This window comes from Ovis canadensis, chromosome 18, assembly GCF_042477335.2.
Source record: "Ovis canadensis isolate MfBH-ARS-UI-01 breed Bighorn chromosome 18, ARS-UI_OviCan_v2, whole genome shotgun sequence".
In the NCBI taxonomy this organism is placed as follows: domain Eukaryota; kingdom Metazoa; phylum Chordata; class Mammalia; order Artiodactyla; family Bovidae; genus Ovis; species Ovis canadensis.
Window position 1 is genome coordinate 40,639,434 of NC_091262.1, and position 20,080 is coordinate 40,659,513.

General features: G+C 44.0%; 1 protein-coding gene across 3 annotated transcripts in view; it reads left to right on the top strand.

Moving 5' to 3' along the window:
- Positions 1–20,080, top strand: part of IL16 (interleukin 16) — a 126,497-nt gene that overhangs the window by 27,786 nt on the left and 78,631 nt on the right. For all 3 annotated transcript variants that reach the window (XM_069559005.1, XM_069559004.1, XM_069559003.1), the window contains one exon: positions 17,323–17,735. In XM_069559005.1, coding sequence (XP_069415106.1) covers positions 17,323–17,735 — 413 coding nt within the window. The remainder of the gene's footprint in view (positions 1–17,322; positions 17,736–20,080) is intronic.

Sequence of the window (20,080 nt, forward strand, 5' to 3'; positions counted from 1 at the left end):
GCATTGGGTGGGAGCAACTGGTAAGGCTGCTGGTGGCTCTGTGCAGTGCCCCAGACACTGGGACCACCCAGGGGGGATCCCACTGCTTCTGCTTCTGGCTGAGACTAGGCATGCACATCTGGGCTAGAAATGCCTCTGGGTAGACAGCTGCAGCAACGAGGACAAGGCTGCCCTGCCTGGTGGATGGAAGGGGCCTCTACCATCCTGCCCCAGACACGCTCTCCAGATGATGCACAAGCTCTCTTCCCTGCTGATCCCTGCAGCTCTCATCTGATGAGAGTCAGCCTGAGCTCCTTCCTCAGGCTCCCATCTGCTTGCAAAAGATCTGAGCAATCTGAGCAGGAATTTCAGTGTCTGTGAAAGTGTTGGTCGCTCAGTCACGTCTGACTCTTTGTGACCCCATGAACTGTAGCCCGCCAGGCTCCTCTGTCCATGGGATTCTCCAGGCAAGAATACTGGAGCAGATTGCTGTGTCCTCCTCCAGGGGATCTTCCCGACACGGGGATTGAACTAGCGTCTCTTATGTCTCCTGCATTGGCAGGCAGGTTCTTTACCACTAGCATCACCTGGGAAGCCCAGGTGCATAGGAAAGGACTCAGTCATACATATACACGTATCCATTCTCCCCCAAACTCACCTTCCATCCAGGCCACCACCTAACATTGAGCAGGGTTCCCTGTGCTGTACAGTAGGTCCTTGTTAGTTTTCCATTTAATTATAGCAGTGTATCACAACATTGTTAATCAGCTATACTCCAATATAAAATAAAAGTTGAACAAAAAGCAAACAGTAAAGGCATGTGTGTGTGTTGAGAGAAATAGAGAATAACATAAAAGAGATGATACATAATCTCTTAGCAAAAGCCCAACCCCAACCAATTGCTGTATACATACATATTTGGGTCACAAAAGGAGGCTAACTTTAAGTTAATCTCAGTCATTGACTGTTCTCAACAGGATTTTGAAATAATATCAATACAAATGATAAAAATAATTTTGAAAGATATAATACATAATGTCCTCCAAACCTCTAAACAGAGAGGTTGGTATCAGGAGGAAGTAAGAGGTTTCCCTGAACGTGTAGGAAGAGGTATGAGATAGTGTCTTTCTTGGGATGGATGAAGAAGAAACATCTGTGCTCAAGCATCACTTTCAAAAATTCTTTACAGAGCCATCAATAATACAAAAATAAAACGTAAAGCCTCTGATTCGTTAAGGATAGGAGAGAGTGAATGGGTTCCCTGAAAAGCAAGAAAAGGAGACAATAAGAAGCTACAGAAAGACCAAACCAAAACAGATTGGAAGGAAGATGTCTCAAGATATAAGATACAAGATATAAGATTTGTCCATTAAATGTGTATAAGATATATAAAACATAGTATCAAATATAAGGTTTATATTTAAAAAGGAAGTCTCCCAGATTCAACTTGAAAAAGGGAAATTAAAGTATTGAAAGAGGGCTTCCTTGGCAGTCCAGTGATTAAGAATACAACTTGCAGTGCAAGGCACATGGGTTCGATCCCTAGTCTTTGTTGCACAGAGCAACTACTGAGCCTGTGCTCTAGAGCCTGAGAACTACACCTACGGAGCCCATGTGGCCCATATGCCCTAGAACCTGTACTCCACACAAGAGAAGCCACTGCAACTAGAGAGTAGCCCCCGATCGCTCCAACTAGAAAAAGCCCAAGTGCAGCAATGAAAGACCCAGTGCAGTCAAAAATCAATAAACAGAAATATTAAAAGCTTGCATTAAAAAAAAAAGAAAGAAATGCTCTCTCTCATTCCAAATTATACCCCACTTGAAAGAAAAACATTTAAAATGAAATCGTATGAGGTTAAAAATAAAGTGATGGGTAAAAACCATGCAAATGCAGATTAAAAGAAAGTGGGGTAACAATGTTAATTCTGTCAGACAAAAGCTGAGGCAACTATTACGAGAAGTTTTCACAAAAGGATAAAAGAAGAGTGCACCATGGAGATATGAAAATTGAGAACTTTATGGTGTACTCTTCCATCATTTCTTAAAAATTTCTTCTAATAAAGACATTGAAATATGTAAAGCAAAATTTTTGGAAATGTCTTACAGATATGGTACCAGATTTCAGTGAACACCACTCCAAGCTTTTATAGATTAGACCAAAATATAATCAGTTGATGATTTATAAGACGGAATATATACATATTTTAATATCACATTTGAGTATATCCGTATCTGAAACTCCAGAGTAATCATTCCTTTCAAATGGGCGCTGAACATTTAAAACATTAAGCTACATCACATTCTGGCTCACAAAATAAGCCTCAATAAATTCCAACAAATAAAAAGTGTCCAGGACACATCCTGTGGCCACGATGCAATGAAACTGGAATTTTCTAATAAAAAAAATTATAAGAACAACAAGGTTAAATCTTGGAAGTTTAACCACAAGAAACTAACAATAACAACAGCACTCTTCTAAAAATCTGGGTTTAAATTGGAAATCAAAGCTGCAGTTACAGGCCATTTCTAAAATAACAACAATTAGATCATCATGTTTTAAAATCCATGGGTTGCAGCCAAAGGGTCATTCAGAGGAAAATTTCTAGCTTTTTATAATAATGGTGACGCTGACAGTGGTGGCTATAGTAACTGTACTAGCCAACCAACTGTGCTAAGGGATTCACATCTGGTGTTCCAGTTCATTGTCTGTCCCAGAACTGCTGCAAGGCGACTCCTACAGTCATCCCCATCTTCCAGATAAGGAGACTGGAGTCACAGAAAAGTTCAGTAGATTCACCAAGTCAGACGTTTGGTAAATAATCGGACAGAGGTTTAAACTAAGATCTAGTTGGGCTCAAAGCTAAGCAGGTAACGACGGCATGATATGCTGTCATTTCTAAAATAGAAAGAGTGGGTTTGAGGGAACTAAATATTACACTCTAGAAGATGGACACAAGCGCAAAATAAATTTCAGAAAATCAAGAAGGAAAAAGAAATAAAACTAAAGCAGAAGTAAATACATCAGAAAGTAAACTGACAAGAGGAGATGTTTTTACTAACTCTGAGTCCTTTGAGAGGACCAGTGGAAGAGCTCACTTCAATCAGGTGAGTAAAATAGGAAGAAGGACCAGAGGACCGACTGAAATGCTCGTCAGTGGTCTCTATATAGTTCAGAGAAAAAATTTAAATTGTGAAATTGTAAAAGACATCTCTATACGAATAAATTTGAAATCTTGATGAAAAGTCATCCATCTTATCAACAATGTAAGGGAACAAAACTGTCAAAGGAAAATATTTTTTTAAAAACTGAATAGATCAGGGGACTTCCCGGGTGGTTCGGTGGTTAAGATTCTGCGCTAATGATGCAGGGGACACGGGTTCCATCCCTGGTCAAAGAACGAAGCTCTCGCATGCTGCCCATGGTCTGGCCTAAAACATAAAATAAAAATTGTTTCTTTAAAAAAAATTAAATAGACAGCAACCAAGGAAACAATGGAAAGTTTCAAAGAACCACCTCAAACATGATGACAGGACCAAGAGATTTTCTGGAAAACTACTTGAAACTTTTACTGAGTATATTTTAAATTGTGTTGTGTATGTGTTAGTCGCTTAGTCACGTCCAACTCTTTGCGACTCCATGAACTGTAGCCCACCAGGCTCCTCTGTCCATGGGATTCTCCAAGCAAGAATACTGGAGTGGGTTGCCATTCCCTCCTGCAGGGGATCTTCCTGACCCAGAGATCAAGCCTGGGTCTCCTGCTTTGCAGGCGGTTTCTTCACCCTCTGAGCTACAAAAGAAGCCCTATTTTAAGTTAGTAAACTATTTCAGACCCTGGCCTTCAGCAGTGAAAGCGCAGAGTCCTAGCCATTGGACCTCCAGGGAATTCCCCCAATTCCTTTTTTAATAATAACCTGACAGCAGAAAGTGAGATGAAGGGTCATTTCTTTTTGCTTTGTTTGCTTTTTTAAAAAAAGAGTTTTTAATTAATTAATTTTTGGCCGTGCTAGGTCTTCATTGCTGCTCGAAGGCTTTCTCAAGTTGCGGTGAGCAGGGACTGCTCTCCATTGCGGTGCACCAGCTTTTCATTGATATGGCCTCTCGTTTCAGAGCATGGACTCTAGGCACTCAGGCCTTAGTAGTTGCAACACTAGAGCTCAGTAGTTGTGGCACATGGGCTTAGTTGCTCCGAGGCACGTGGGATCTTCCCAGACCAGCAATCAAACCTGTGTCCCCTGCATTGGTAAGCAAATTCTTATGCACTGTGCCACTAGGGAAGTCCACCATTTCTTTTTGTGAGCATAGATATAATGATCCTAAACAAAATATTAGCAAACTAAATTCAGTTCTCTATGAGAAGAATTGGGGTCCAGAAGGATAACAATATTAGGGGCTCAGTCTTAAAAAAGCCTGTGATATGTTTCTTCACACTGAGAACTCAGAAGAATGGTACACAATATGGCTGAGGAGCTGAGAAAGCGTTTAGCAGGCAACACCATTCTTGGAGAAAATACTTCCCAAATTGCAATTAGTAATTGGGACAATTTCTTTAATAAAAATAATTTTATCTCAGGATAGCCATCAATATTCTACTCAACTGTGAAAAGCTAGAGAATTTCTGTTAACATCTAGAAAAAGACATGAAACTCCTGTATTGTTACCATTGTTTATTAAAGTCCTGGAAACTTCAGTCAGTAGACTTAGAAAATAAAATGAAATAAATGGTAAAAATATTACAAGATGAAGCAAATTTGTTAATAGTTAGATATCAGACAGTTGGAAGCACAAGGGAAACTGTTGAATAGCTTCTGGATAGGAGAGATCTGTAAGATTGCTGGTTATGAAATAAATGTGTAAAAGTCATAACTTATAGATAAGTTATGAACAACTAGAAAAATATTTTAATAATGGTCTATTCAAAATAGAAAGGAAAGCACAGAGGGATAAATGTTATTAGAGATATTTAAACTCTATATGATGAAGAAAATAAAATTTGACTGAAGGTCTGAGAAAAAAGCTGAGCAACTATAAAAACAAAGCAAAATCAAGGCAAAAAAAAAAAAAATGTTCCTGGATGGGAAGATTCTCTCCCCAGATTCATCTATAAATCTCAGTAAAAATGTCAACCAGATATTTTCAAATCTGAGAAAATTATTATTCAAATTAATCAGAACTACTAGCTAACAGAAAATAGCCAATAATTTCTATTTTATTTTTTAAAATAAAAACTTTTAATTTTTCTGGTTATAATTGTGATGGAAACTATAATTAAAATTTAATTTAAAATTAAAATTTATTGTAACTGTCATAAGAAATCAGAAATAAGAAATTAATAAGTAAAAGGGAAAAACTCCTTGTAGATTTTACCCCCTAGCATCTTCACCTGCCAAAAAACACTGTTCACAGTTTGATGTCTATTCAGGCAAGTACATTTTTATAACCCAGACTAGCCAGTATGACTATTTTATGGTGTTTCTTAGCTTTACAACATACTGTGAACTTCTTTCCATATCCATATATTTTATTCTTGAGTTTGGTCACATAATGTTCCATGTGTGAGTGTATCATAATATTTTTAATAAAAACCTCTCCTTGATGTACATTTAGGTTATCTCCACTGTTCTACTATTTTCTGTCTCTGTTTTAGTCCATGTATGTGTCAGGTACTCAGCCAAGACCTTCTCAGAACTATCTGCTCTCGTTCCCACGTGGTTAGCATTGTCATCTCCATTTTATGGGTGATCAGCTAAGTCATAAAGGAGTTCAATCCTTGGTTTGAGGTTGCACAGATAAGGGGCAAACCTGGCATGCAAACTAAGGCCACCTCCAGAGTCTAAGCTCTCGGCCAGGTCGTTTCTGCACCTGCTTGTCATTCCTCCCAGTTACAAGCATTCTTGCGGCTAGTGCTAGGCTGCTGACTGCTTTTTTCATGGCAACAGTATTTATTGAGTGTCTCCTACCTGTGAAGCCTTCTTCCAAGCACTGGCATCTCTAAAAATATTTATCATTTATTATTTATTTGGCTGTGTTGGGTCTTAGTTGCAGCACATGAGATCTTCATTGCCCCCACACAAATCTTTAGTTGTAGCCACAGACTGTCTAGTTGTGGCCCGTGTGTCCAGTAGTTGTGACTGTGGCTTCTCTCTAGTTGCAGAGTGGGGGCTTATTTGCTCTGCATCATGTGGGATCTTAGTTCCTCAACTAGGGATCAAACCCATGTCCCTGTCATTGCAAGTTGGATTCTTAACCACCGGACCACCAAGGAAGTCCCCAAGCACTGGGATTTAATGAGGAATCCATCTTAGGCAATCCCTTCAGAATAGTGGTGGGTGGAGATGCCTTTCTTGAATTTATCTAGATTCTTCTTGAGATTAATTATATTTTCACCCTTTTCTCTCTTGGAGGGAATACATGCCGATGAGGTAATAGTCCTGTCCATCTCCATCTTTTGTCCCAGAGGCTTGCGCTTTTTGGGGGGCACCCTGGTGGCCCCACGTGTGCCTGCCTGTTCATGGATTCGATCACCTGCCAGGGTGCTTGAGAGTGCAACGTGCCCTGTGAGGGCCTCCTCTTGAGATCTCACATACGCCTTTAGACTCTTCCTGAGAGCAGGCTTCAGAATGTCTTCCCAGTGACTGTGCCTGCATGTTTGCATGCTCAGTGGTTCAGTCATGTCTGACTCTTTGTGACCCCGTGCACTGCAGCCTGCCAGGCTCCTCTGTCTGTGGAATTCTCCAGGTAAGAATGCTGGAGTGGGTTGCCACTTCCTCCTCCAGGGGATCTTCCCAACCCAGGGATCGAGCCCACATCTCCAGCAGTGGCAGGCGATTCTATACCACTTGAGCCACCTGGGAAGCCCAGCAACTATATGGGCACCCCTTAGCCCAGCGGAGTTGACACATAAAATTAACCATCACACCTAGGATCATTTCACCTTATATTGATGTGGGAAAGGTCCATTGAGGGCAAAGGAACCTTTGAGATGCTTACCCACTATTCATTCATTCACTGGACATGCAGATGCCCCTACTCTGTGTGTGGCAAGCCTTGACAGAGCTCTGGGGACATAAAATGATGAAATATGGTCTCTTCCCTCTGGGAAGTAACAGTGCAGAGGAAGAAAGATCAAGTGTATAAAACTCATGTCAACACAGCCCGCTCACTTTACCAGTTGGGAAAGAGGCTGAGAGGCGCTGTGCCGTTCGTCTTGTCCCGTGACCGATGTATACAGACATACACCCCACTGATTCCAGCTGCAGGTCCCTGGAGTCCTATTAAAGACACTCTTTTAGAAAGAAAAGGAGCCATCAGTTTCCTCCCTTCATTTCTTATCTCTGAGTCACTCCTCAGCTGAAAACAAAAAAATTACCCCCGGGCTGGAGTGACCAAACTTTAAAAATTGCCTTTGATATAGAACACTGTCGGAGAACTCAGAAATTTGAAACACATTTTATCAGCTAGTTCTCCTCTCTCCATATGGTTATGCACCCTTGCAGAGTTCTCCAGTGAATTAAGTGTATTTTAACCAGATGGAAATAACATGGTTTCTTCTCTAGTGGGTTAGCTATGCCCAGCAGAGAGGCAAGCATGTAAGAGTTTTTCTCAGCAAGTGCTTGCAAAGTCAACAAGTGAAAAGGAAGGACGGAAAGAAGAAAGAAGACCAGAAAGAAGGAGAGAAAGGAGGACTTAACTGATGACACCCCGGCCCCCAGTCTGGAAATTCTTCAAGTCCCTTTAAAGGATGAACCATCTGTTTTTTTGCCCTTCAACTTTATACTTTTGACACTGCATTTTCTTTCGTAAAAAAAAAAAAAAATTTATTTGGCTGTCCAGGTCTTAGCTGTGGCATACGAGATCTTTCATTGCCGTGTATGGATTCTCTAGTTGGAGCACCCGGACTCAGTAGTTGTGGCTCTCAGGCTTAGTGGCTCTGTGGCACGTAGTTCTCCGACCAGGAATCAAACCCATGATCTATGCAATGCGCGGCAGATTCTTAACCACTGGACCACCAGGAAGTCCCAGTTCTGCATTTTCTATGCAGATGACAGCTTAGCCAAGGCGAGTCTAAAGTTCACTGAGACTATGATGGTGAGTCAGTTTGCATCTCCTTTGGCCACGGGATCTCCTCGTGTGGGTCTTATGGAGACCCTTCCAGCCCGAGCATTCTATGGAAGCTCTAACTAAAGTGAATACGATCATGGTTTGGGAGGAAAGGCCTCCAAGGAGTAGGAGAGCTGATTCCTGGGGTGAAGTGGATGCTTCGGAGTTTTCTGTTGGGTAAGGGGAGCAGCTGGTCCTTTTTAGCACAGCCACATTGGAAGCCTCAGCTGTGCATCCTTGGGCAGCCTTGGAAGAGAACTGAAAGACAGCCTGGTGGAGGACCCACGTGGCTAGAGCAAGGCTGACAAGAGCTTGGCAAATGCTCCTACAGCCCTGGGGTAAAATCAGAGAAAGCTCGTTACTTCTGACCTTTTGAAGACTGGAATTGGGCAACGGCATGGGCTTGCCCACCAGCTCTGCTCACATTTGGTTCCATTAGGGAGCAGAAGCTGGTTCCAATGTCCTGAGCACAATTACCAAAGCTAAGTTGAACCGTGTGACCACGGCGCTGTGTTTTCAATTATTCTCTCTCTCTCCTCTCTTACTATGCCAGGCCTAGAGGGAACACAGGCTCCCACAGAAGTCCGATCCTGGCTTCTCCTCTACAGTCCTTTTGCAATTTTTCCCTCCCTTTTTTACATTTTCCACAGTAACAAGGCTCATTTTGCAAACCCTCTTTGCTCTAGACTGAAGGGTTAATCCCTGGTCCTCAGTGCATCACCAGCCTCCCATCCCGGGGCTCCACTGGACATCCCACGTGACAGCCACAGCCGCAGAAGTCGCGGTTCTCTCTGGAAAAGCTTATTTTTAAAAACTGACTGTACTCATCAGACACTCCTACAACGGTCCTCTGGGATTAGCCCAGTTTCCACCAAGGAATTCAATCCTTCTGGTCTCCTAAACCCTACAGGCAGCTAACATTTCCACCACTGAGGGCAGGACATGCATTTTACGGGGTCTCAAAGGTCTCCGCATGTTTGTGATCTGGAAAATGCTCACTGAGTGAGCTCACCTTTGCTGGGACAGCTCTTGTGGGCTGCGGAGGGTAGGGAGATAGAGGGGGGAAGGGAACTGGGTTTGCAGTCTAAGAATACACACAGATGGTGGTAATCCTTGGTGAAAAAGAAGGCAAGAGGCCTTTATTCCAGAGCCAAGCACTGAAGGGGAGAAGAATTTGGGCCTTGACTGGGGGTGACTGGCTCCTCTACTAGACTTGGATGGGATAAAAGACGGTTTCAAAAAGCCTCTCAGCCTTTGAATGTCACTATTTTCCATAACTTATGCCAGTGGCATCAGAAAGAACAACTATGCCAGGAGGATTTTTTAAGCAAAAAAAGAGGAAGTTTTATTCATTTGTCTAAGTGAATAGATAGTATGGCTTCAGGTATAGTATGGCTTCAGGCAAGGCTGTATCTAGGTGTTGGTATTATATCATCTAGGCTCATCCTTCTCTTTCTGTCTTCCTTTCTATCTTCATCTTCCTCTGTGAGTTCTGGACCTTCTGTGTTGGCTTCAGTCTCAGGCAGCCCTTTCCACGAGGTGGTATGGACAACTCCTTATTTATAGGTTCTCCGTACAGCACCAACGGAAGTCCAGAAGGATTTTAAACTTTGATTGTCTTTCAGTATTTCAAATGCCTAATGGACCAGTGTTGGCTGTGACACACACACACACACACACACACACTCACACTTCCTTCTCCATGAGTCCCAGGTGAACTACAGGAAATCCTCTGAAGTTGAACAAAATGCAACGAGGTTCGGATATATTAATCTTTACAGTGGTGCTGGTGTTGAGAGCTTATAGTTCTGGGATGTTGAATTGACAGAATGCAAAGGAATGCCTGTGTTGGGTTATGGTGAGAGGGAAGAGAGCATTTACAATTTGGATTTGAAAGATGACACCCAGAAGTAAAAGGTAGTAATGAGAAGATGGGGGGAAAAAAGAGCTACTCTAAAAGCTTGATTTCTGTGTATTCTTCAACCAATAGATATGAGCATTGATATTCAGATTAATGAATCCTCTAGAAATAAGGCAGGTTTTGAGCAAGCAGACCACGCCCTCTGGACTTGGGTTCATGACTTTGGTAAAATGTAGAAGTGATTAAAAAAAAGTTTCAGTGGTTTTGGGGGAGGAAGCTGACACTGTGGGCTGTAACTCAAAGAGGAGGTGAGCCGGAGGGCAGAAAGTACAGAGTGTAAAACATTTTGTTCAGGAAGTGGAAGGGCTGAAGAATGGTCCATTGTCAAAACCATGCTTGTTGTTAACAGTGTTGGTTAGTATGCTTTAAAATCTGCTGAGGAACTTTCCTGGTGGTCCAGTGGCTAAGACTCCATGCTCCCAATACAGGGAGCCGGAGTTTGACCCCTAATCAGGGAACTAGATTCCACATGCTACAACTAAGAGCTCACATGGGGCAACTGAGATCCTGCATGTTACAACTAAGACCTGCTGCAGCCAAATAAATAACAAGTAAATATTTTTTAAATTAGTAAATAAGTATTTATATTTACTTATAAATAAGTAAAGTAAATCAGTAAATAAGTAAATATTTTTTAAAATAAATAAGTAAATATTTTAAAAATCTGTTAAGGTAGCAGTGAAAGTGAAAAATGAATCACTCAGTTGTGTCTGACTCTTTTGTGATGCTATGGACACACCAGGGTCCTGTCTCCATGCTATCTTCCAGGAAAGAATGCTCCCACTGTGGGAGGCAGTCATTCCTCTCTCCAGGGTGTTCTTCCCAACCCAGGGATCAAACCCAGGTCTCCCACATTGCAGGCGAATTCTTTACCATCTGAGCCAACAGAGAAGCCCAAGAAGACTGGAGGGGGTAGCCTATCCCTTCTCCAAGGGATCTTCCTGACCCAGGAATCAAACTGAGGTCTCCTGCATTGCAGGTGGATTCTTTAGCAACTGAGCTACCAGGGAAGTCTGGCAGATCTCATGTTAAATGTTCTTACCATAATTTTTAAAAGGTGAGGGGAAGATATGAAGGGGATAAAGAGAGACAGGTAACAAGAAGAGGATATAAATACAACATGTAATTTTTCAAAGATGGACAATTTGAGTATGTTTACATGCTGAGGATAAAACCCAGAAGAGAGGGAGAGATTGAGGTTAAAGAGAGACACTAATCAATGGCTGTGCAGAACCATGGCAAAGATGCAGGCCCCAGAGTCAGACTGCCTACTTAAATTCCTGCTTTCACTGAGTTCTGGCTGTGCAGTCTTGGGAAACTGACCTAACCTCTCTGTGCCTCAGTTGTCTTTCTAAAAAAACTCTTGTTTATTTTTTAGCTGTACGGGGTCTTAATTGTGGCACGGAGGATCTTCGATCTTCATTTCAGTGTGTGGGATCTTCAGTTGAGGCATGCAAACTCTTAGTTGTGCCATGTGGGATCTAGTTCCCTGACCAAGAATTGAACCTAGGCCCACTTCATTGGGAGCACAGAGTCTTAGCCTCTAGACCACCAGGGAAATCCCCAGGAATTCCGTTTTTTTGTGTGTGTATGTGTGCAAAATTAGGATGTTGATGAAGAGCCTACAATAGATTTTACGAGAACTAAATGGTAAAGCAATTAGAACAGTACTAAATAAGTGTTGTTGTTGTTGTTGTTGTTGTTGTTGTTCAGTCGCTCAGTCATGTCCGACTCTTTTCGACTCCATGGACTGTACCACACCAGGTTTCCCTGTTCTTCACCATGTCTCAGAGCTTGCTCAAACTCATGTCCTTTGAGTTGGTGATGCCATCAAACCATCTCTTCCTCTGTCGTCCCCTTCTCTTCCTGCCTTCGATCTTTCCCAGCAGCAGGGTCTTTTCTAATGAGTCAGCACTTCAAATCAGGTGGCCAAAGTATGGAGTTTCAGCTTCAGCATCAGTCCTTTCAATGAATATTCAGGATTGATTTCCTTTAGGATTGACTGGTTTGATCTCTTTGCAGTCCAAGGGACTCTCAAGGGACTCTCAAGGGTCTTCTCCAACACCACAGTTCAAAAGCATCGATTCTTTGGCGTTCAGCCTTCTTTATCATCCATCTCTCACATCCATACATGACTACTGGAAAAACCATAGCTTTGACTATATGGACCTTCATTGGCAAAGTAATCTCTGCTTATTAATATGCTGTCACATGGTGTACTCTGCATATAAGTTAAATAATCAGGGTGACAATATACAGCCTTGATGTACTTCTTTCCCAATTTGGAACCAGTCCATAGTTCCATGTCTGATTCTAGCTGTTGCTTCTTGACCTGCATGCAAGTTTCTCAGGAAGCAGGTAAGATGGTCTGGTATTCCCATCTCTTTAAGAATTTTCCACAGTTTGTGGTGATCCACACAGTCAAAGACTTTAGTATAGTCAATGAAGCAGAAGTAGATATTTTTCTTGAATTCTGTTGCTTTTTCAATGATCCAGCGGATGTTGGCAATTTGATCTCTGTTTCCTCTGCCTTTTCCAAATCCAACTTGAACATCTGGAAGTTCTCGGTTCACGTACTATTAAAGCCTAGCTTGGAGAATTTTCAGCATTACTTTTCTAGCATGTGAAATGAGTGTAGTTGTGTGGTAGTTTGAGCATTCTTTGGCATTGCCTTTCTTTGGTTGACCTTTTCCAGTCCTGTGGCCACTGCTGAGTTTTCCAAATTTGCTGGCATAATGAGTGCAACACTTTCACACTATCATCTTTTAGAATTTGAAATAGCTCAGCTGGAATTCTATCACCTACACTAGCTGTGTTCATAGTGATGCTTCCTAAGACTTCACATTCCAGGATGTCTGGCTCTAGGTGAGTGATCATACCATTGTGGTTATCTAGGTCTTTAAGATCTTTTTTGTATAGTTTTTCTGTGTATTCTTGCCACCTCTTCTTAATATATTCTGCTTCTGTTAGGTCCATACCATTTCTGTCCTTTATTGTGTCCATCTTAGCATGAAATGTTCCCTTGATATCTCTAATTTTCTTGAAGAGATTTCTAGTCTTTCCCGCTCTTTTGTTTTCCTCTATTTCTTTGCACTGATCACTTAAGAAGGCTTTCTTACCTTTCCTTGCTATTCTTGGGAGCTCTGCATTCAGATGAGTATATCTTTTCTCCTTTGCCTTTATCTTCTCTTCTTTTCTCAGCTATTTGTAAGGCCTCCTCAGACAACCATTTTGCCTTTTTGCATTTCTTTTTCTTGGGCATGGTTTCCATCACTGCCTCCTATACAATGTTAGGAACCTCTGTCCATAGTTCTTCAGACACTCTATCAGATCTAATCCTTTGAATCTATTTGTCACTTCTACTGTGTAATCATAAGGGATTTGATTTAGATCATACCTGAATGGCCTATTGGTTTTCCCTACTTTCTTCAATTTAAGTCTGAATTTTGCAGTAAGGAGTTCATGATTTGAGCCACAGTGAGCTCCTGATCTTGTTTTTGCTGACTGTGTAGAGCTTCTCCATCTTCAGCTGTAAAGAATATAATCAATCTGATTTCAATATTGACTATCTGGTGATATCCATGTGTAGAGTCTCTTGTGTTGTTGGAAGAAGGTGTTTGCTATGACTGTGAGTGAGTGAAAGTCACTCAGTTGTGCCCAACTCCTTACAACCCCATGGACTATACAGTGCATTGAATTCTCCAGCCCAGAATACTGGAGTGGGTAGCCTTTCCCTTTTCCAGGGGATCTTCCCAATCCAGGGATCGAAACCAGGTCTCACATTGCAGGAGGATTCTTTACCATCTGAGCCACCAGGGAAGTCCAAGAATACTGGAGTGATCACTCCATTGTGATTATCTAGGTCTATCCCTACTCCAGCAAATCTTCCCAACCCCAGAATCGAACCGGGGTCTCCTGCATCACAGGTGGATTCTTTACCAGCTGAGCTATGAGGGAAGCTATGACCATAGATAACCATCATTTTTATTGTTTTTAAGTCCGGAGAAACTGAGGCGTGGAATCCAGAAAACAGATGGGTGGATTGGATGTGCTCCATAGGAGGGCACATGTCTCACTATGAAGGGTATGGACAGGTAGGAAAAGACGGCAAATGGACTTGTGAACTCTGGCATACACTGTCACGTGTGTGAATCCTCTATACGTGGTTGTGCATACTTGTGTGTACTTTACCGTACAGTCCTGTGTAGAGGACAGCCATGCAGCATCTTTATTTCAAGCCCAGGATGTCCAGAAGCAAGCGTAAAAGCAGTGGTGATACAGCTGATCCTACTGTACTTTTCAAGGTATTGTGCTGTGAGATTAAAATTTTCTTTATTTTTTTTTCTTTATATATTACTTGTGTGAAAAGTATTATAAACCTATTACAGTACAGTAGGGGCTTCTCAGGTGGCTCAGATGGTAAATAATCTGTCTGCAATGCAGGAGACCAGAGTTTATTCCATGGGTTGGAAGGATCCCTTGGAGAAGGGAATGGCAACCCATACCAGTATTCTTGCCTAGAGAATCCCATGGACAGAGGAGCCTGATGGGATGCGGTTCATGGGGTCACAAAGAGTCAGACATGACCTAGCGACTAACACTTTCTTCACACTACGGTACTCTATAGCCTATCGTGTTAGCTGGGTACCTCAGCTAACTTGGACTTACGAACAAATTGGACTTATGAACACATTCTCAGAACAGAATTGACTTGTATATATGGGACTCACTGTTTTCTAGATGGAAGGAAACAGAGTACAGGACTTTGGGATATTGGCAAGAGAGTGTTTGATAAAATGGGCCAATATTTAGTTGTGTTAATTGCTCAGTCATGTCTGACTGTTTTCAACCCAGCAGACTGTAGCCCACCAGGCTCCTCTCTCCATGGGATTCTCCAGGCAAGAATACTAGAATGGGTAGCCATTCTGTTCTCCAGGGGATGGACAGGATTCATGCCTGAATCCATGACAGGCACTTCTCAGTGAAGCGGAGCTGAGCTGTGCTGAGAGTGATGCTGTTGACCTGATGAGTAAAGCCAGGGATTAAACCCGAGTCTCCTGCATTGCAGGTGGTTTCTTTACTGGGCCTCACTTGTGGCTCAACTGGTAAAGAATCTGCCTGCAGTGCCAGAGACCTGGGTCTGATCCCTGGGTTGAGAAGGTCCCCTGGAGGAGAGAAAGGCTACCCACTCCAGTATTTTGGCCAAGAGAATTCCATGGACTGTATAATCCATGGGGTCACAAAGAGTCAGACACGACTGAGCGACTGACTTTCACTTTCACTTTGTTTACTGTCTGAGTCACCAGGGAAGCCCACTGAGTTAAGTTATATTAAAGCATCAAGAAGAGTGCCTGATATATAGGGTACACTCTCAAATAGTTATTCATTCATTCATTTTGATTCATTGTTATTGGTTGCTATAGACATGTACGTGTGTGTTCAGTCATGTCCGACTCTTTGTGACCCCATAGACTGTAGCCTCCACCCCACCCCCAGGCTCTTCTGGCCATGGGATTTGCCAGGCAAGAATACTGGAGGGCATTGCCATTTTCTCCTCCATGGGATCTTCCTGAACCAGGGATTGAACCTGCGACTACTGTGTTTCCTACATTGCAGGCAGATTCCTTATCACTGAGCCATTCAGGTTGGTAGATACATTGATAAAATTAAAATGCTAATAGAGAAAACAATACAATGCACCTGGGTATTGATAAACACTGTCTTCGTTCAAGAAGATGTTCTTGGGGAGATTATATAATATGAAAGGGTTTCTGCATGATGAAATGCTGGAAGACCTCTGCTTTTCCTTATTCAGTACTAGCTGTGCACCAACAGCAGTACCCGTGGGCCAAGAGCATCCCACAGTCTGTTATTCTGGCAACAGGCTTTATTTTGTGGCTTGGGCCTGAGTCAGAACTCTGCAGCATCAGAGCCCCTTTAACCACCTGCCTCATGGACAGGATTCATGCCTGAATCCATGACAGGCATTTCTCAGTGAAGCGGAGCTGAGCTGTGCTGAGAGTGATACTGTTGACCTGATGAGTAAAGCCAGTTTTTGACTCATCCCAGGGTTTGATCCCATAGGGAAAGATGACAAAGGAGACCCTCAGCCTGGCTGAGATACCGACCAGGTGTGACATTGGTGCTGGGGAAGCGCACACAGGTTTGCCAGGTACCTGTTGTGTGCTAAGCCCTTTGGCATGAACCAGCTAAGATTCACCTTCTTTTATACTCAAAACAATCCTGGTGGGTTAACATTATGTGAGCCTCCCAAACCTCCTTGTAGACTCTTTATCTGGGAATTGGGCTTCCCAGGCAGCTCAGTGGTAAAGAATTCACCTGCCAAGCAGGAGACACAGGTTTGACCCCTGGGTCGGGATATCCCCTGGAGGAGGAAATGGCAACCCACGCCAGTATTCTTGTCTGGAGAATCCCATGGACAGAGGAGCTTGGTGGGCTACAGTTCACGGGGTCCAAAGAGTTAGGCATGACCGAGTAACTAAACAGCAGCAGCATCTGGAAATTGAGGGCATAGACATCATCAATCTTCAGCCTGGGCTCTGAATCCTAGGTTTACTTGGAGATGCTACAGGAGTGACCAGGGGTAGCAGAAGGGGACTGGCAGGTTCAGCCCAGTCCTTTTCTCACTCTGACCTGCTCTATAGGCTGGAGTACCCCATACACTCTTGTCTGAAGAATGGCTTTTACATTTAAAAGTCTCACAGGTCTCTGTGATCTCTGAACTCCTATCTGTGATCTGATCACTGACTGTCCTGTGAATGCTCTTTGTGGCTTTGCATTTGAACCTCTTTCTCTCAGTGTCTCAGTGTCGCTGTGTGTAGAAGGAGGGTTTGGATAAGAGAAGCTCTGGGCTCTGTGACCCTCAGAGTGATTGTTGTTGTTCAGTTGCTAAGTTGTGTCTGACTCTTTGCGACCCTCATGGACTGTGGCACGCCAGGCTTCCCTGTCCCTCACTGTCTCCAGAGCTTGCTCAAACTCATGTTGGTTGAGTCAGTGATGCCATCCAACCATCTCATCCTCTGTTGTCCCCTTCTCCTCCTGCCTCCAACCTTTTCCAGATCAGGGCCTTTTCAAATGACTCAGCTCTTCACGTTGGGTGGCCAAAGTATTGGAGCTTCAGGAGGGTGTGGTAAACACTTGATCCCTCCATGTGGCCGGCACCCTGGAAGGGCCGGGCAATCGAATGATGATCTCTCCATCTGTCCTGCTTCACGGACATCGTGGCTCAGTTCCAGGACTTGTGTCTCACTCCACTTGTCTGCAGCAAGTCCCATCGCCTCTTCCTATTTCCTTTCTCCTCCAGGGACCCACGAAGTGGTGGCTAAACCCAGTCCAGTCGCCACTCGTCAGCCGAGGGCCAGAGATCAGGAAAGGAAGAAGGGCAGCTTCCCCTCCTCCCTGAGGATGGAGCAGCACAGCCGTTCCGGAAAGAGCAGGAAATCCACCAAGCTGCGGTCTGTCTCCCGCTCCCTGATCCTCTGTAACGCCCGGACCAGCGACGACAGCTCAAGCCCCGACGAGAGATACCCTGACCCCTTCGAGAGTTCCCTGGGCCAGGGCAAGGAGGGAATTTTCCACTCATCTGTGCAGCTGGCAGACACGTCAGAGGTCGCGCCCCGCAGCATTCCTGACCTCACACTGTCCTCCGAGGCCACACAGCTCCAGGCAGCTGGGAACGATCGAGGCAAGGCCTGCAGGAGGATGTTCTTCATGAAGGTGTGCCTGGGTGTGTGGGGCGGGAGGAGTGCCCGGTGGCTCCTGGGGCCATGGATGAAAGTCAACACATCGTCCTAGTCCAAAGTCAGGGAGGCACAGAGTTCGCATTCTGAACAAGAGCAGGGAAAATGTGATCATGAAGGCTTCTCTAAAGAAGGGACATTCAGGACCTGAATGAAGAGAGCAGAGAAGTGAGTCATATGAACATCTGGGGGAAGAGCATCCAGGCAGAGGGAACAGCATGTACAAAGACAGGAAGAGGAGAGTGTGCACAGGGTATCCAGGGAAGAGGGGAGTGGGGAGGATGGAGTCGGGCAGGGAGCCAGTGTCCACCAGACATGGAGCTTTACCCTCAGAAGGATGGGGAAACATGGGAAGATGGAGCAGGGGTGCTGGTGGTTTAATTGCTAAGTCATATTCAATTCTTTGCAACCCCAGGGACTGTAGCCCACCAGGCTCCTTTGTCCGTGGAATTTCCCAGGCAAGAATACTGGAATGGGTTGCTGTTTCCTTCTCCAGGGGATAGTCCCAATCCCGTGATCAAACCTGCATCTCCTGCATTGCAGGTGGTCTCTCGCAGGCGGATTCTTTACCAACTGAGCCACCTCAATAATTTTAACAAGCCCTCTGGCTCCCGAGCAGGGAGTGGAGCCTAGGGAGGCCAGTGAGCAGAACTACGACCATAACCCAAGCCAGAAGTGATGTGGTTTTACTGAGGGGGTCATGGCAGTGGTACTGTGGATGGTCAGGGTAGTTATTTACTTTCAAGGCACAGCTAGCACCATTTGTCCATGGGAGGATGAAAGGTGGCAAGTTTAACTGCAATTTCTGCCTTGACCAACCCCAGGGAAGGAAGATGGTGTATTCTAAGATGGGAAATATTCAAAGCTGCAGAAATGACCAGTAAAAGGTGAGATGCCACCAGAAGGACATAGGATTTGACAACACGGGGGTGGGTGGGAGAGACTCCCAGGTGGAGGGAACTGCATAAGCAGAGATGCAGCAATGAGGAGGCCCCAGTGCTGATGCATGGGCTCCGTGCACAGAATGGTATGTCTGGAGCTATGTTCTGGGAGCCTGTCTAGTGGCAGGATGCCGGAGACCTGGGGAGGCCAGATGAACAGGCAGAGGGCAAGAGACTGGCAAGGGGTCCGGGGCAAGCCTCACCTTCTCGTCTCTCTGTGAGTCATGTGTGCACTAAATACTTTGGTTTAGATGGTGTTTTCACAGTTCTTTCTCATTGACCCTTTCCAGGGGAGAAGGAGATCACAGCAGCATTTGTATTTCAGGGGCAGGGGGATGAAGTACGGCCTAAGGGCTGGAGGTGTGGGCTCATTAGTCTGATTGCTTGGGTTTGAGTCCAGCTTTCCCAATTAGTAAACTGTGTGTTCCTGAAAAATTCACTTTACCTTTAAAAAAAAATTTTTTTTAATTTATATTGAAGTATAGCTGATAAACTGGAGGAGGGCATGGCAATCCACTCCCGTATTCATGCCTGGAGAATCACCATGGACAGAGCAGACTGGCAGACTTCAGTCCTTGGGGTTGCATAGAGTCAGACATGACTGAACGACTAAGCATATAGCTGATAAACAGTGTTATGATATTGATAGTATCAGGTTTACGGCAAAGTGATTACACATACAGATGTATCTTCATGCTAAGTCTCTTCACTGGTGTCCTACTCTTTGCAGTCCTATGGACTGGAGCCTGCCGGGGTCCTCTGTCCATAGGATTCTCTAGGCAAGAATACTGGGGTGGGTTGCCCTTTCCTTCTCTAGGGGATCTTCGTGACTCAAGGATCAAACCTGTGTCTCATGTCATCTGCATTGGCATGTGGATTCTTTTACCACGGGTGCCACCTGGGAAGCCCCTATACATTTATCTATTCTTTTCCAAATTCTTTTCCCATCTAGGTTGTTACATAATATTGAGAAAGAGTTCCCTGTGCTGATTGCTTTAACTTTTTGTGTGTCCGTTTGCTCATCTATGAGATGGAGACTTCTAGTAATGATACATACTTCAGATGAGTTTTATGAGGATACAGTTATAAGTATTTACACAAGAAAATCCACCATGCAGTGCACATTGTTGTTGTTGTTGTTTAGTCGCTAAGCTGTGTCAGACTTTTTTGCAACCGGATGAAATGTAGACTCCTCTGTCCATGGGATTCTCCAGGAAAGGATACTAGAGTGAGTTGTCATTTCCTCCTCCAAGGGATCTTCCCGACCCAGGGATCAAACCCATGTCTCCTGCATTGCAGGCAGATTCTTTAACATCTGAGCCACCGTCCTATGTCAAAAGTGCCAGGGCAGAAAGGTACAAGTTGACAGCTGGTCCCAGTA